Source organism: Leptodactylus fuscus, chromosome 6 (genome assembly GCF_031893055.1).
Source record: "Leptodactylus fuscus isolate aLepFus1 chromosome 6, aLepFus1.hap2, whole genome shotgun sequence".
Classification (NCBI taxonomy): domain Eukaryota; kingdom Metazoa; phylum Chordata; class Amphibia; order Anura; family Leptodactylidae; genus Leptodactylus; species Leptodactylus fuscus.
The window spans coordinates 50,594,113-50,611,979 of record NC_134270.1 but is presented as its reverse complement, the minus strand read 5'-3'; the positions used below and the strand labels follow the sequence as shown (position 1 = coordinate 50,611,979).

Below are 17,867 nucleotides of genomic sequence, written 5' to 3'. Positions count from 1 at the left end.
CACTATTTTAAAGCAGACAAACACAGGATGTTTCTGGCGGGCCCGTTGCCATTATCCAGTCATCTAGAAGGAAAATCACTGGAAGTTATTAACTATAAGTTGGCGGGGATGTGAAACAATGAAGGGTCTATGTTTAGCAGTGAGGTGGGAAATTCTGTAGATTTCTGTAGAAGAATGACCTGTCTACAAAAATATAATTGTTGAACACATTAAAAAAAAAAAAAATCTTAGATGAGGGTTCCAAACCCTCGTCCTCTAAGCAATGAAGTCACCAAAAGATCTTGTTCAGAATGACCCCGCAGATTAAAGGCTATGTAGATTACCTCCTCATGGTAGATATAGTCCATTACATAACAGACTGCACATAAAAATCTAGGCCAATCTGGATTATTGGTCATTTCTAAACGGGTTGGAGACCACTGCCACTGACTAGATATATTTCTGAGGATGGATTTGTTGATACACGGGGTGCCATATGATTCCCCAATCCTTGGGAGGCATATGTTATCTGTTTGGTCCTATTCCATCATAGGAAAAAGAAGTTATTTACTGAACATGATGGGAGTTATTGTTATTAAGTTGGAGATAGAGAATTTACCTGTGGGTGAAAAAGAAGTGGAGATGGTCGTAAGTATTTGTCCTTCAATGTCCCCACAGGGTCTGTCACCTTCCGCTTTTCCACCCTGCTGGACAAGCCCAAAAAATAACAGTAGTTGTAAAACATGATACAGTAACATCAATGATAATAAAGAGTGGTTAGCATGGCCCTTACCTTACTATAATGGAAATAAGTATTTGCCACCTGTCTATGGTGGTAGTAACTCATAGCAGTGGTAGTGGTTGTGGGGGAAGAGGGGCGATCAGCCTATAATTGGCAAACCCTTTTAAGAAAAAGGGGTGTCCAAAATAAACAAACTACTTAAAGGGAAATTAAAGAAAAAAATTGGAGATTCCCATTATGTCTTGCAGATGTTCTGTTGTTTAGAATTGTGTAGCCTGCACAAAATTAGATCTGCATGTTCTAGTGAAGATGGAGACCATTGCATTTTCCATTAGAATTTTCTTAGAGTTGGAAAAAGACATGGGGGAGGCTTACTTCTTGTGTCTTTTTTTTACCATTTTTAGCTACGTGCACCTTCTTTCAGAGGTCTATTTTCACGCCCCTGAAAGGGGAGCATAATAAATCTTGCACAATTAATCTCAAGGAATTGTGTCAGGGTTGCCCCTTTTTGTGCATGCCATGTGGAATGTTGATATGGATAACTAACACTGATTTCTCCTGTAAAGCAAAAAATATATTTCTAGAACTATTCTATTGCTAAACAAAGAAATTCACAATTAAAGTGAAGGTTCACTGTGATACGTTACAATATGTCATCCAGAGTAGACATCGGTGCAGTTGCCCAAGGGCCCAGTAGGCCAGGGGAACCCATCATCTTAACAGCAGCTTTCTACTTTTTATTAAATCTTGTGTAAATGCCTAAGCTGATAAACTTCATGGCCAACTGGTGGAATATCAGAGAGACACTGGAAAACAATGGGTTCATAACTGTTCTTGCACCGGGGCCCTGAGCTCTCCCCTGATGTCATCCATGTGGGCCTCTGTACTGAGGAAATGTTGCATCCTGAGTAGGAATAACCAATGGAACTCTTTCTCTCTTGAGAGTTTTCCCATTAAAATTATTGGGACAACTTACACATCTCCAGGATGGAGGTCCTCCGAATTCCCATTTGCCACAGTGAAGTGAGCACATGGCCCAGTATGTACAGCTGTCAATATTCACTTCTATGGGAGTGCTAAAAAAATGCTGAATACAACTGCCCCCACAGAAGTGAATAGGATCTCCATACATCCAGGAGGGTGGCATTATCAGACATTTATGGCATATCCTGTGAATGTATGACATAACTGTCTGTGATTAAAAAAACCCCATTTAAGCTTTAATTTAGTATCTATATATAAAAAAATACACATCCCCTATATTCTTGGATTAAGATACAAGTTTTTTTAAAAAAATTTTTTGGGATAACCAAAAAACATGCTATCTTAAATCCAGAAAAGGAGATATCCTATAGTTAGTACATTGTATGTCCATTGGGTATTGGATTATCCTATTGATTTGTCTGCAGTTCCAGTGGATCCAAGTTTGGTAGAGTGTAGTCTCTGTATTTGTATTCAGTTTTAGAAAAAATAATTAAAAAAAAAAATTGAATGTTCCGTAGGGATCAAACATCCCCCTTCTATGTTTACAAAAGATTAACATCATAAATCTTAATATCTCAATCCATCCACTCCGTGCGATGAGTACAGGCCAGACCAATTGATACGTGATATATTGCAGTAGGATGAGAACATTTCCTGTAATTTAATGAGTTAACATCCTTTCTGTTCTTGGTGGAGCCTCAGCTCTTAAAGACAGTGAAATAATTGGAACTCGCCTTGATAGGATGCTCATTAAACTGGTCAACACCGGACTATATTTAGCAGAGAGACAGAGCATACACATAGTCATAATATGTGTCACCAGCAACGAGATAAGATAACCCTGACACATAGATCATAGGATTGTGAGCCCAACTCATATAAAGGAGAATATTATTACAAGTAGCTTACCCGATTTACAGTAATTTTCATGTAGATTAGGTAAAGATATGTTAATACCTGTAGATGGGGTCCATGAAGAAGGGAGAAGGCTTTGCGTAGTGAAGAGGTGGCTGTTGGGGAAGAGGAGGTGGAGGGATTTTGGAAAGCATTTCACCAGACATGGCTTTTCTGTCACCATAGATATGGTTTTTACGTGTTTCCCTTGCCCCATTCTGACTGGCTCTACTTCTGTTACCAATGCTGAGGTCCAATGGTTGCTCCTCTCCTGAGGATGGTTGCGTCAATACCTTAGGTGGCATTAAGGCTGACTTAATTTCTTTTGGTTTGGTCGTTAGATCAAACGGTGACTCTGAGCTTGAGCTGCCAACTTTTTGAAGGTCTCTAGGAGACTTTGGTTCAGCTTTCACCAGCAAGTTGTGATTCACTGTCCGATCTGTAAAAGCTGGGTATAAAGAATGGGGAAAGTTCGGGAGAAACTGAAAGGGAAACATGGAATGATAGGGGAGGGAGCCCATTTTTTTTTCTTGCATCCCCATAAATCCAGGTCCAAAATATTTCTCCGCTATAGAGGCAATAGCTTTAATAGAGTCATTCGCTGCTCCCATGGATGGAAGTAACTGCTCTTCTGGAGGAGGGAAAAAGGAATGTTGAGAGTAGAAGAAGGGCCTCTCTGTAACATTGTTATTAGAACTACTAGAAACCGAGCTACTAACAATGTCTTGTTTGTTTTCTACGGGTTTGCTCTTTTCTTTGTTTTTGTCTCTTTCACTCTCAATATCACTATCTAAGTCAGACCCAGTGCCAGTGGTGGTATCCAGATCAGTCCCCGAGGTTGTGTTGACATCTTCAAAGTCACTACCGTCAGATAGATCACTGCTCCTAGATTTATGTTTCTCTATATATGAATCTTCCATACTGTTGTCAAATTTTTCCTCCAGTGAAAGTGGCTGGTTACTATTGCTGCTGTTCAAAGAGGGGATGAGGGAAAGTTGAGGATTACCTAATGGACTGGGAAGCTTTGCTTCTCGTGTATGGTTCAAAGGGTTTTTGAGCAGTGGAGAAGGAGGTAATAAAGGTGGTCGTGGATATAACGATGGAGGAAAAATTCCTGGAAATCCTGGCGCCAAAGGTGGAAAAGGTGGAGGAGCAGGTGAAAATGGCAAACTACCCGGATGTGCCCTGGAAGGAAAATAGTCACTGAAAGCAAGGCTAGAGTGATTCATGTTTGGAGAAGGTTTAGACTTGTCCATCAAAGAACTTGGTGTCAAGGGGAGACCAGGCCCAAACATTCCACCGGGATTGTAATGGTTTTTGCCTTCACAGAAGCGCCGGTGCTTGTTAAGAGAGGAGGTAGTGCTAAACATCTGTCCACAGTCCTTACACTTAATCTGTGTACGACAGTCTGCGTGCATTCTTTTGTGACGACACAGGTTGGAGAACTGTGTGTACGATTTATGGCAGACCTCACCTGGAACACCAACAGAAACCAAAACAAAAACAATATAAAATAAAACATATAGACTGTGTGAACAGCATTCATCATCATAGACATAGTCAGCAAAGTCTAGAAAAATTAGAAATGTGAATTACAACTAGTATGTAACATATTGTCTTTTGGGGTATTAGACATATTTAATTTCTTATGGTCCTCATTAGATTTTTTTATTTTTACAAAGCTATATTCTAAAAGTGAACCTGTAATCACATTGACATTCCAAATCTTTAATGCAAGATATATAACGAGAACCCATATTAGATAATTTATTATCCAGGATGCTGCACATATATAAAAGCATGACGATTGTTGGTTCACTGCCCAGGATCTGCAGTCGGGAATGGTGGATTAACACACTGTGAAGTTCTAAGTTGGCAATGTACCGTGTCCCAAAAATTACTTTGCTAGCAGAAAATGACGATGATGTTATTATTCTTTATTTTGACTTTAATGGAAATGTCATGGGGCTCCCAGTGGTTGGTCCCGAGGACCAGGATAAAGAAGAGACAAGCAAATGGCTCCATTGCCCACATCTGGAATGTCTGACTTTCTGGGAGGGGGATTTTATTCAGGGACATGGATGAAAAGGTATAGCTGTTTGGCCGAGAGCTAAAAGCTGCTCCATTTAAGGAGCAAAATAGAACTTATTCAGTCTGAAAAGACTTTAATAACATGGACAGTACATTTGGTAACATTAGGAAATCTCAAATGACCTCTAGCGGCATATTCTGAAAATAGGGGGCTCAAAGCCCCCCTTTTAGTAGACAACTAGACAAAGCTATGATAATACAGTTCCTGTCTGTCCACATAATACTGTAAAATATAAAAGAAAGGATACAATTCTGTACAGTTGAAATCTACAAATATGTAGATGTCTTTACTATAAGGAATATTTTCTGTCTCAGAAGAGGGATGACTGTAGCTCGAAGAGAAACTGACTGCAAAAATGTACACAAAGAGAACTCAGACTATCCATTCACTTGGAAGATGTGACACCGAGGAGGAACGAATCACAAAGGAGGAAGTCATTTCGCAGACTGAAGCAATATTTATTTAGTTCTTCACAGACATCAGAAATTCCTGGTGAATGGAGAAGTTCCAGTCTCATCATGATTATTCTGTGCCATTACATACTACAGCCGAGAATGAGACTATTTACACTAATGGACTAGAAACAAAGTACCAAATACATGGCGTCATATGGTAGACTCCATATCTTAAATCCATCAAGATAAACAAGTTCCCTAAAGTATCTACAATAAATGGTGTACTGATACACTGTCCAAGAGTCTAGATCATAGTCTCTAAAAGTCCATAGATTCATTGTGAAATTAGTGAGGCCTAGGGTGACTACTTACTCTGTGACCTACTGTAACAACTAATTACTCTCAATTATGTATTCTACTCAAAGCTATGGTCAAGAACTGGACAGTTAAAGGATATGTTTAGACTACAGGATGATGGCCCATTCATTCTCAGCATCAATGGGCTTCCTCAAGGTCAGAACCCGCTGGATAGAAGAAGAAATACCATGACTTTCTAGGATGTGAAACCCCAAATAATAAACCCCAGTGGTAGTATTTACTATATTTCATGCCAAGTCGCTGATAGTACAGGCCTCAGCTGAGATTTATATGTTGCGGTACAGGGGTGTAACCTAAAGCTGTTTTTCCAGTTATTTGCATGGAGTTATCTACATTACATACTAAAAAAAAACCTCGGAAAACTTTTTAAATAAGGATGGAAATTCTAGATGAGCAAGACAACTTACATATGAAAGGTTTGACAGTACTATGAATGTGCTTATGTTGCTTGAGCCCTGACGAGGTGGCAAAAGTCTTGCCACAGTCAGGACACGCGTGTGCCCTGGCTCCAACGTGTTGGGAACGGATGTGTCTCTGGAGGTTGCTTGGGTCAGTGAAGACCTAAAGAAATAAAAAAATCAATAAAAATTACATTACAGGATGTAAAAATAAATTGAAAATTAGATTCTATTTTATATACAGTGCTCAGAAAGGAATGCAAGGCGAGAATATACTATGACCTACTCTAGAGAAGAATCTTTTCCAAATTCTTTATTATTCCTTAGACTTAGAACAATGGGTTTTTAGCTACAGGGTGATAAATCTGGCTCTGGAATAACATATGACTTGGAACACAAGAGCTGAATGATACATCGATGATGCTTTGACTAGATCAACTTCTGAATGTCCAAAGGTTTTTCACTAAAGGAAACATTCCAGTTGGGGATATACATTTAAGTTAATTAAGGGATTTGGCAGAACACTCAAGCTGAATAACCTAAATATTATGGGTTGTCTGAATCGGACAAGTCAATTATTTTTGCTATATTGTAAGTTTTTACTTAATATGCTATTTTATATTTTTGACTTTCAAACTGGTAGAAACACAAAGGGTTTCCAATGCTCGGAAGATATAACAGAGGTGTTTTATGGACAGACACTTAGACTGGACAAAGCCTTTAGAGACCAAATGGCCAAACGTTCCTTCAGCCATCTCTCCTGACCACCTATATACATGCATTCTTGGTTCTCAGAGGATTGGTCAACTGAAGTCCACCTAGATCTCCCCTGACTAGGAGGGAGTTGGGAAGCCCTCATACACATAAGGTAACCTGTGGGTTTGGGCAACAGTTATCTACCATGTATGGCCCGCTTTATAATATCATTGCACTGAATAGTATAAGCAAGAATAATAAAGCTGTAAGTTTTTGGAAATGTTGCAAGTGGAAAATACAATGCAACTATCTCACCCCAATGCTACAATAGTGTTCAAGCCAATTGATTCAATGCAAACAAACAAAACCATGGATTCAATTATGTCTTCATTATAGGACAGACATACAGGAAACATTTCCGAGACCAGGAGAAGTTACAATCGGGAGTCATGTGATTAGATATCACTAGAACTCTTTATGCCCATATAGCATATAGGTGGACTGAATATGGCAAAAAAAAAAATTTGCCGGAAAAACAAAAAATTAACTTAAAAGTAATTTTCTGATCAAACGGCCGCTCTTTTAGAGCTGTGGTGAGCATCCTAGTTGTCTTCTGCTACCCTTATGAAATAACTTAGGATGTGCTACTCAATTTCTTCAATTTTTATGGATAAATCTATTATAGAAATATCATGCAGCTGAGTTGTATACAAGGTTGGTTGTTTGAGATGAAAGTGAAATTTTTTTTGGGGGGGGATTTATAGAGCAAATTGTATAAAAATCTAGTGTACAGGCAACCCCAATCTCCAGCTGGAAATAGCGCTGTAGGCTCCGTTCCCACAGAGTAACGCGCTGCGCATTCAGACACCTATACACATGTCAGAGTGTTAGCGCTCAAAACGGATCCCATTCACTTCAATGGGTGCCGGCTTACAGGCGCTACTGATTGAAATCAATGGGAGTCTTTTTAACGCATTGATTTCAATGTGTAGCGTGTGTGAGCCGGCACACATTGAAGTGAATGGGATCTGTTTTGACGCTCACACTCTGACATGTGTATAGGTGTCTGAATGCACGGTGCGTTACTCCGTGGGAATGCAGCCTAAGACATTTTGACATAACTTTGTTCTATAGGAAGATGGGTATATTTGCGAGTTATATTAACACTGAGAAAATGGAAACCTTGATAAAATAATTGACTTTTGTTTTTTTTGTTTTTCATATGAATATCATAAAGTATATAGCACACACCTAAAGTTCAAATGTGCAAAGTTTTGGGAAGCTGCAAATAAGATATCACAAGTTTATTTTCTTGTATTTTTCTTATGCTGTTGAAAGCTGTCCTTCTGACAAGGGGAACTGTGGTGGCATTGGGACAACCATTGTTCTTGATATACTGTCTTGATTACATATATGGATCAAGTCAAGATGCCTTGGCCAGATAAAGCCACTTGAGTTTACACTATTGGCAGGAAGACAGGAAAAGCAAACCGAGATTCACGGTGGTGTCATCTAACCAATGCAATGCAAGGAATGTCAACTGTTCTTTAGATATGTTCCCTAAGGAATGGGGAGCATACCTAAGGAACAATAGAGTGCTCTCTAAGTCCTCTTGGCTTCACCACAGTTCAACCAGAAGAAGGAATCTCATATCAATTATTAAATGTGATACTTAAAGTGTTTCGCAGATTAAATGAAGATGCCACCCGAAACCTTGCACTTGTGACCGTGTGTGATCATACAATAAATGTAACTATGTCATAACACTGACGTCTACTTTAGGTGTGTGAGGTTCCGCTTCAGTGTTGTTGTTGCAGTTCAAATATATGGGTAATCTGGAAGGAAGATCACTTGGGAACCAGGACTCGTTCTGCAAAGGACATACGTGAGACACAGATCATTCCAAGCGTCAACCTTGGGTCACACGTTCAAGGACATCACAATGATAATGAAGAAAAAAAACAAACAAAGAGTAACAATGGTGATCAGTACCTTTACACAGTTCTCACATTCGAATCGCTTTCCACTGTCATGTGACATCTGGTGGCGAATCAGGTTGGATTTCCAGTTGAAGGCTTTTGGGCACTGGTCACATTTGTATTCCCTCTCTTCTGTATGAATGATCATATGCTGCTCCAAACTGCAAAGAACACATGGTTGGCCATAAAGTGAGAAGGACTAATACCACCCGTGCCTGTCAGGTTCAACTACGTAGAGATTTAGGCTTGGAGTATTTGATATGCAATGGCAGTCACTGGTCATGCAAGCTAGTCCCATTGATCACCAGTTCTCGAAAACTGCAGTACAGCAATTCACTTGTGCGTGGAAGTCTTATAGACAACAAGTATGTCAATAGATGTTTCAGTCCATTAACTACAAAATTTCCTTTTACAGACTTTTTCTCCAGTCTACTGAGGTAGACAGGAATCTGATATTATTCTACAGAAAAACAAAGTATATAATGTGGGCCTATAAGGTCAAGATGTCAGGTGAGATGGTGAGTGGAGACGATTAAGAAAGCCCATTTCATCCCCTCAGGTTTTCTTTCTCCATTTGAAGGCGTCTGAAAGTTCTAGGGGGTCAAGGATTAAAGACACTGAAATTCTCAATGCATTTGCCACGCTAAATTATCAAGATTGTACATAAAGCAACATTTGGGTGGAACATGACCTTCTTCAGGCTGGATAGCCATATTATGTATTACTACAACCTCTTCACGACAGACACTACTGTAATCCTGCCTGAAAAAGGGCTGACCACCTGAAATATTGGTTTGTGGACAATCACTGGCAGTGGATACCTTGAGTCTGAAAGTTACTCTTGTGACTACTGTCTTTGGTTTTGGGTTTATGACTGGGCTAACTATGGCCTACAATGAGAAGGAGTCCATAGACCACCTTTCAGTTATACATATAGATCATATGAGACCGTGACAGCACTGGGCAGTAGTGTCAGTGACCGTCTGCTTCACCCCAAGTGTGAGAAGGAGCGCTATCAGAGATCCTTCCTCCCAACCTCATTCAGGCTGTATAATCAACATCAAGCTAAGCGAAGATCACTCAGCACAGAGAACTAAATGATCCTGAAGTCTTTCTTTTTCTTCCTAGTTGCTATGACTCCTAGTATGTTTTCTATCTGCTATTATGAGCTCTTTATTGAATTATATTATTGTATTATCTATGCTGCTGTAACACACTGAATTTCCCCAAGCTGTGACTATTAAAGGATTATCTTATCTTATCTTTCCTTATAGGACTAATAGTTTATGTGTGCAATAAAACAAAATGGACTTAACCACAGCAGTAAGTGATCCACTCCAACTGCAGCATGTAATGAGTTTGTCCTCATTGCACCCAATAATGTAAGACATTGTGCCCGCCACAGAATCTTCTGATTCACCTTGTTAGGAAAAATACTACATCACAGAGTCAGCGAACAAGCTTGGATTTAGGACTTGCATGTTTACAAGTCTTTTTGTAAGCACGCTCCATAAGTGTTGGCTATCGATATTCATGTTGAAGGCTCTTTAATGGGTATTTCATCTTTCAATAGTGGAACAAGAAACCCCCCCCCCCCCACTTCCATACTGATATTGATGGCTATTGCCTATATATGTTGCCCATACATGACTAAGTTCAGAAGGAAAGATATTATGGTATTAGTCATATACACAGTTCATGAAAGGCACCAATGTCCTACTTACCTGTACTTATTGGGGAACAAGCGCTCACAGTCCTTGCACTCATGAACTTGCTCATTATCAAAACCCTCTTGCTTGATCTCTTCGTTCAGAGACTCGTATATGTGGTTGACTGTGTTGCAGGCATATTTTTGGTGCCGCCTTAAATCAAGCTTGGACTGGAACAGTTCATCACAATCTTCACAGCGAAATGTGTGTTCTTCTGTGGATGAAAAACACATTGAGAAACCATAACCCAACAGAATGGTGCCAGCAACATCTTAACACACTGGCCAACTCCTCATCTACACCTAATCTGCTCTACAAGCTTCTGTACGCTCCTCATACGACTTAACAACAATGAAGCAGATGTAAGATCCTGCTTCTTCCCACTGCTTGGCCAGTGGTTATTCGCAAAGCCATCACTAGGAGTTTTACAGCTTTGTCCCTCTGCATAAAGTCCCACCATGCAAGAACCAGACACTAGAATTAACACCCAGGTTGTATTGTTCTGCAGAAAGTCTTCAGACAACAATTGCAGATCTTGACCACCGATAAGTAAGCGCAGAGGGAGAGAGCATGTTAATAGCATAATATATACAATAAACGATTATCACCAAGGTCAAACAAATTAAAATAAGGGCAGCTGTTAATAGGTTTACGAGACGGCATCCTGGCGGCCATGCCAAGTCAAACAATTGGGTCTCAGTTGTAAATATTTCAAAAATACACTTTTTTTTTTTTTTTTTTTTTTTTTTTTTTTTTTAAGGAAAACTAGGGTTATCCAAGCCTTCCCCCCACTGAGCGACTCAAGGAACAGAAGCTTCTTAAGGTATTTAGCTACTTTGCACTTAAAACATCTTTCTGCAATTAAACTTTCACTCTTATGCAAACAGCTTAGAGCAAACTTTCTGCATGTAGCAGGGTTCATTAACTCCCAAGGTAGACGGTAATTAAGCTTTTTGGTGTGGATTTATTGACACTGGCAAGCGTGCCACATGGCGCTGGCACAGGCAAGGTTATGATAGTAACATTTCAGCATCTTAGTGCTTTGCACAGCTACCTCCTGTTTAAGTACTGGGTTTGATTCCGGTAGCCTCAGGGTATGGTGTTATGAGGCATGCTACAAATTATAAATCCAGCTCATAAACTTATGCAAATAACCGTAAAAAGGTCAGCGTCTGCAAATAAACAAATCTATTAAATGCAAGAAGCAAATAAATAAATAAGGGATTATTCTTTTTTTTTTTTTTTTTTTTTTTTTTAATATATCTGGTTGGCTGCCATGGCATACAGCATTGTGGGCCAAAAAGATATACCAGATAATAAAGAATGCTATATATTGGGGTGATCACCCAACTTTCCTTGTGGCCCTGACAGGGAAAATTCATGGCTGTTCACACTTTTATGCTGAACAACTAGAAGGGTTACCGTTCTGGGGTCTTAGAAAGCTGGGAGACAACACATTCAGCAGAGTCATATCATTATAGTACTTATCCTCCATTGGTAAAGTAATTGGAATACATAGAAGTGGTTTTATTATATCATCCATCTATCTATCTATCTATCTATCTCCTATCTATCTATCTATCTATCTATCTATCTATCTATCTATCTATCTAATGCATCTATCTATCTATCTATCATCTATCTATCTATCTATCTATCTATCTATCTATCTATGATCTATCTATCTATCTATCTATCTATCTATCTATCTATCTATCTATCTAATACATCTATCTATCTATCTATCTATCTATCTATCTATCTATCTATCTATCTATCTATCTATCTCCTATCTATCTATCTATCTATCTATCTATCTATCTAATACATCTATCTATCTATCTATCTATCTATCATCTATCTATCTATCTATCTATGATCTATCTATCTATCTATCTATCTAATACATCTATCTATCTATCTATCTATCTATGATCTATCTATCTATCTATCTATCTATCTATCTATCTATCCATCATCTATCATCTATCTATCTATCTATCTATCTATCTATCTATCATCTTATCATCTATCTCCTATCTATCTATCTATCTATCTATCTATCTATCTATCTATCTATCTATCATCTATCTATCTATCCATCTATCTATCTATCATCTATCTCCTATCTATCTATCTATCTATCTATCTATCTATCTATCTATCTATCTTTCTACCTATCTATGATCTATCCATCTATCTATCTATCTATCTATCTATCTATCTATCTATGATCTATCTATCTATCTATCTATCTATCTATCTATCTATCTATCCATCATCTATCATCTATCTATCTATCTATCTATCTATCTATCTATCTATCTATCATCTTATCATCTATCTCCTATCTATCTATCTATCTATCTATCTATCTATCTATCTATCTATCATCTATCTATCTATCCATCTATCTATCTATCATCTATCTCCTATCTATCTATCTATCTATCTATCTATCTATCTATCTATCTATCTATCTTTCTACCTATCTATGATCTATCCATCTATCTATCTATCTATCTATCTATCTATCTATCTATCCATTATCTATCTACAGTATCTATCTATGTACTTTTACTATATTTTTCAAGATTGTAATGAAGCCCCTAACTTATTAATTTAGTCACAAAGGACAATAAGGAAATAGACATCAGCAATTCTTTCTGTCTGCCCGTTATTACTTCCCTACAGGATGTCCAGTAAAATGAACAATAATGGGAATCCTGACCCTTAGGTGATCACTTGAGTTAATTTAAGAAGCTGGGAAACAAACTGGTTCTATTGTGCACTTAATAACTATTCATAACAGCTTCTCCTCCAGACCAACAAGCTACGAGACTTCACATAACTGAGCTTGTGGTTTATTAAATCTGCGGCATTAGTCTACAACATGAGAACAGCTGGAAAATGAAATAACTGCCGAAAATATTTGTAAAAGTTTTATTATTAAATTCCTTTGCTGACCCAAACTGATAGACCTAACAAGTGCTTGGTGATACAGATATAACAAATTTACACTTCAAGGGATGATCCACCTCTGCTGGGGTGGTGGGGGTTCAGAATCTGTCAGACTGGGAGTGACAGAAACAGAGGGGAAATTTACTAATCTTGCCATACCAATTTTGGCACCTATGTGTCGCACATGGACGTTTGTGCCAATAAATGCACTAAAAATGTGCCACGATGTCCATTTTCTGATCTACACCTATAGGTCGAGGCACAAGTTATTCTACCTGAATTCAGGTGTATGGGAATTATTGAGAGGCTGAATGCACCGGCCTTAATAAGCGTCTATACTGTCCATTGCTCATGAGCTGGCAGTCATAAGGTTTCCTACTATTGATGTCTAATAATTAGGGGTCTGTCTGATTGGCCCCAACCTCTACTACTGGGAAAGCAAGGATCCAATGGGTTAAATTGTTTACCCAGAACACAGCGGGAACCCTAGATTTATTGGGGCTGCTTATACCCTACGTTAACTGGATACAATGTTATATCATAAGGTTAGGTGCAGCATGTCATACTCCAAGTCTTTCCAAGTGTGAGAAGGAGCGCTATCGCAAGTCCTTCCTTCCAACCGCGATCAGGCTGTATAATCTACAACAGACCAAGCGAAGATCACTCCGCACAGAAAACTAATGATTATTATTATGAAGTATTCTTTCTTTCTTCTCTTCCTTGCATGCTATGGACTCCTAGTATATCTTCTCTTCTCAGCATATGTGTGTCCTGTAATATATTACTGTGTATTATCCTGTATCTGTATTACTGTGCTGCTGTAACATGCTGAAATTTCCCCACTGTGGGACTATTAAAGGATTATCTTATCTTATCTTTACAGAGTAGGAAAAGTCTGTAGCCGACTTTTTCACTATTCTAAAACCTTTTTTTTCTATACAGTAATTACTATTTGGGTAGTAATGCAGTGATGTCTCCTTGGGGGCAATGGCAACACTTGTCCCAACCCCTGCAGAGTACTCATATCTATTTGTAAGAACATCGCAATAGCTTGGTATAATAAATACAACACTGAAGGGGTGGACAGGATTACAAAATTATGGGCGGTCTAGTATTACAGCCCAGCTCCATCAACATGAAAGGTGCTCAGCTGTAATATCACACACAACCTGTGGGCAAGTGTGCACTTTGCACTTTTTTTTTTAAAGAAATTAACCAATTTGTAATCTCAAAAAAACCTCTTTAGGCTGAGGCCCCACGTTGCAGCTTATTTTGTTGCAGATTTAGTTGCGGTTTTTTTTGAGTCAAAGCCAGGAGTAGATTCAGCAGAAGGGAGAAGTATAAGATATATATATATATATATATATATATATATATATATATATATATATATATATATATATATATATCCTATTCCTCTTGTAGCCATTCTTAGCTTTGGCTCAAAAACTGCAACAAAAAAAGCTGCGTTTCCGCAATGTGAGGCTTTAGCCTTAGGCTGAGACTCCATGTTGAAAAAGACCGCAGTAAAATGAGGCCTTAGCATTAATTTGATTATCTTTAGATATTCTTTACCCTGGAGATCCAATTATACAAGCAAAAACAAGACCAAACCATAGTCAGGAGATCAACTCCTGTAATGCACCGACGTTTCTGATACACTTAGGTAGTAGACTATCTGACTTTGGTTCCAGTAGATGAACCAGTTAATTGTCCAGACTTCCTTAAGACTCTTAAGATTACGATGATGCTTGGGAGCACTTCTCAAATTCTACGTTCCTAGATTTTATGCGGTTCCAAATCATTGATGGTACCTAAGCCCCATTCACAAAGTCATTCTTTGAGACACAAAGAAAACTCCAGAGCTGAAAAAAAACAGGTTAGTACTTAAATATCTTACATAAAAAAAAGCCGTCAGTGTTCGGCCTTGTTTGTAAAATATGTGGTTGCAACAAGCGTCTATCTAAAGTTCCATCAGTAACACTCGGGACAATAGAGGAATGTTACTGAAAAATAAATCAGTTCCTAATAGCTTTCAGAAGAACCAAGGGGAAGGCAATTATATGGCATCGACATGCTAATCTACCAGAATAAAGTCTCAAAGGAGTTCAAGAACCCTACTCAAAATTCCAGCAGAGATAAGGGGTCTAGTGCATTTGGCTAGGGTTGGCACAAAAGGTTTTTACAATAATTATCTTCATGCAGAACATTTTTGCATTTGTTTTCGTGTAATTCACAGTTAAAGGGAGAAAAAAAAATGATCTGAAGAGAGGAATATGTCGGATACTGAATTTTTTCGGCCCTGGCACAATTGAAAAAGAAAATTTGCACGTACACGGTGGTATTTTTATGAATAGTTGGTGTGGACAGATCTAGACCTTGACAATTCATTTATTCATATGGTACATTGAAAATGTAACGGAAATGGATCCCCTATGTAAAGTGAGGGAGTTGCTGCTTTCAGATATGATATATATATATATATATATATATATATATATATATATAATTTGAATTTAGATTATTTCATTTAATAACAAAAAAATCAGTTTTGCCCGGGACCATGCTTCACAGAGTGCATATATATGATGTACAAGGAAGCAACTTAAAGGGAAGCTGTCATCATAAAAATGTTGGGCAGCATGTTATACAGCAAGAGGAGCCGAGCAGATTAATATATATATTTTTATGGAAAAGGTTCAGTTTAATGTCATTATCCATTTATTTCTCAGTTCTATGCTTAGGAGTCTAGTGGGCGGTCCTAACAGTGACTGTTAGTTACTGTTAGGACCACCCACAGGACTCTATTACTCTTTCTAAGCATAGAAATATATGAATAAATGACTCATGTCTGACAAAACTGTAGCTACATCTGCTCATCTCCCCCTACTCTATAACATGCTACCTCCGGTTTACACAGCATTTTCATGGTGACAGGTTCCCTTTAATGTAGCACTGCTAGAAAAATGCAAACGGGGAGATTTATCATAATGGGAAGTCAGTGTTGTTGGATTCTGTGATGAAATCGGCACAAATCTATGACTTGTTGCATATCCACTAACCATGCCCCCTGAAAAGTAGAAGGAATTGTATACAATACAGAATACTTGGCTTCTAAGCAACTATGGCTTCTAAGATGTTTTCTCAATCTCTATGTTCCACATCTAAGGTCATCGTTCATAGACTTCATCTAGTAGTGGCACAGTAAGATGACTCTGGGCCTCTATATGATCCGGTAATGTCTTCAAACCAGGTAAAGCCTCTCGAACATCACTTTTAAAAAATTCTGCTTTACCATGTCAGCGAAAAGTATATTGGATTTTTATAATTTCCCTTATGCGGAGATCTAACCTCTTCACAATGAGAAAAGACATATGGGATCTCCCAAATGCAATGTAAAGGTAGCCTATGTTGAGCATCAAATGTTATAAGTGGAGCAGACAGCATCAGGCTAGAGGTTAACCACAAGGTCTTCTTGTTTGGGGTAGTCTTGTATGGGTATTGTGAATATGGATTTTTAAAGAGGATCTTTCACCAACTTTGCCAAGACTAGCTCTTTGTAACGTTTAATAGGCTTTGCTTCACTGATTACAACACAGTTTTCTCTCTACCCCCACCATTCCTGAGCATTAAGTACTGTTAGTTTTGGTGCCTGATATACTATTTAGTCTCTCTACTTTCAGGTAAGAGGTATCAGGCAGGAGCAGGGAAGGAGTGGGATTCACTCGATGCCTGTCATTAAAGCTCTGAATCATACCTCCTTTATTATTCCTGCCTGACACCGCCCACATGACACTACAGAGCCTAAGTAGCATATCCGTCACCATAAGTAACTGCGCTGATTGCTCAGGAATGAAGAGGGATAGAGAAAAAATATTACAACTGCGCTGGAATCAGTGAAACAAGTCTATAAATAGATGCCAGGAACTGGTGGAGGCAGTGAAAGGCCCCTTTAAGTTCTCATTCTGTAGTTTTTGATTTTTAGCAAATATGTATTTCATCACAATACTAATCTACAGGTTTTGCAACCATTGACCTTCTTATGCTACCCCAGGACCACTTACTACATTTCTATTACAGTTGCCTTTGATACTGAATCGATTTATCATAAAGGTTAGCTGACCTTTAGTTTTGCACTGTGAACCGCAGCTGACCCCTCTAGGCTATTGTCAAGCAGTGACCTAATATTTGGGGCAATTATGTGAGAATTCCTTTCTATTTCTCATATTGTACTTATCATTAATGATGACCTTTTCCTTTACATCAGTGAAATTACTGAACCTATCAATTGAATTGTGACACTAATGACCATGGAGGACATCTGGCCTTATTGGTCTTCACTTGACTTCTCATATATAAAAATAACTCTCCCACGTGAGATAACAATGTACATGTGCTAATAGCGGGCTAGAGCAATCGAAGGATCAAGCATGGAAAAAAAGCAATTATTGTGGACAGCACCATAGGCAGAAAGAAGTGAATAACTCAGGTCATCGACCACTTAGGTCTGGTTCACATCGGCATTCGGTATTCTGTTCTGGGAGCGCAAGCACCACTGTTCTCTCCGCATGATTCATGCAAACACAGTGTGGAAACCACATGGACCCCATTATAGTGTATGGGGTCCATGTGGTTTCTTAGTTCATAGCTTTTTACTCCG

General features: G+C 38.5%; 1 protein-coding gene across 2 annotated transcripts in view; it reads right to left on the bottom strand.

The window, feature by feature from the left end:
* The window catches only part of PRDM16 (PR/SET domain 16), a 454,135-nt gene that overhangs the window by 19,342 nt on the left and 416,926 nt on the right, over positions 1–17,867 (bottom strand). For both annotated transcript variants that reach the window (XM_075279930.1, XM_075279929.1), the window contains exons 6-11: positions 10,262–10,460; positions 8,551–8,698; positions 8,330–8,428; positions 5,872–6,025; positions 2,663–4,073; positions 599–686 (exon numbers count right to left, since the gene is read on the bottom strand). In XM_075279930.1, the coding sequence (XP_075136031.1) occupies positions 599–686; positions 2,663–4,073; positions 5,872–6,025; positions 8,330–8,428; positions 8,551–8,698; positions 10,262–10,460 (2,099 nt within the window). The remainder of the gene's footprint in view (positions 1–598; positions 687–2,662; positions 4,074–5,871; positions 6,026–8,329; positions 8,429–8,550; positions 8,699–10,261; positions 10,461–17,867) is intronic.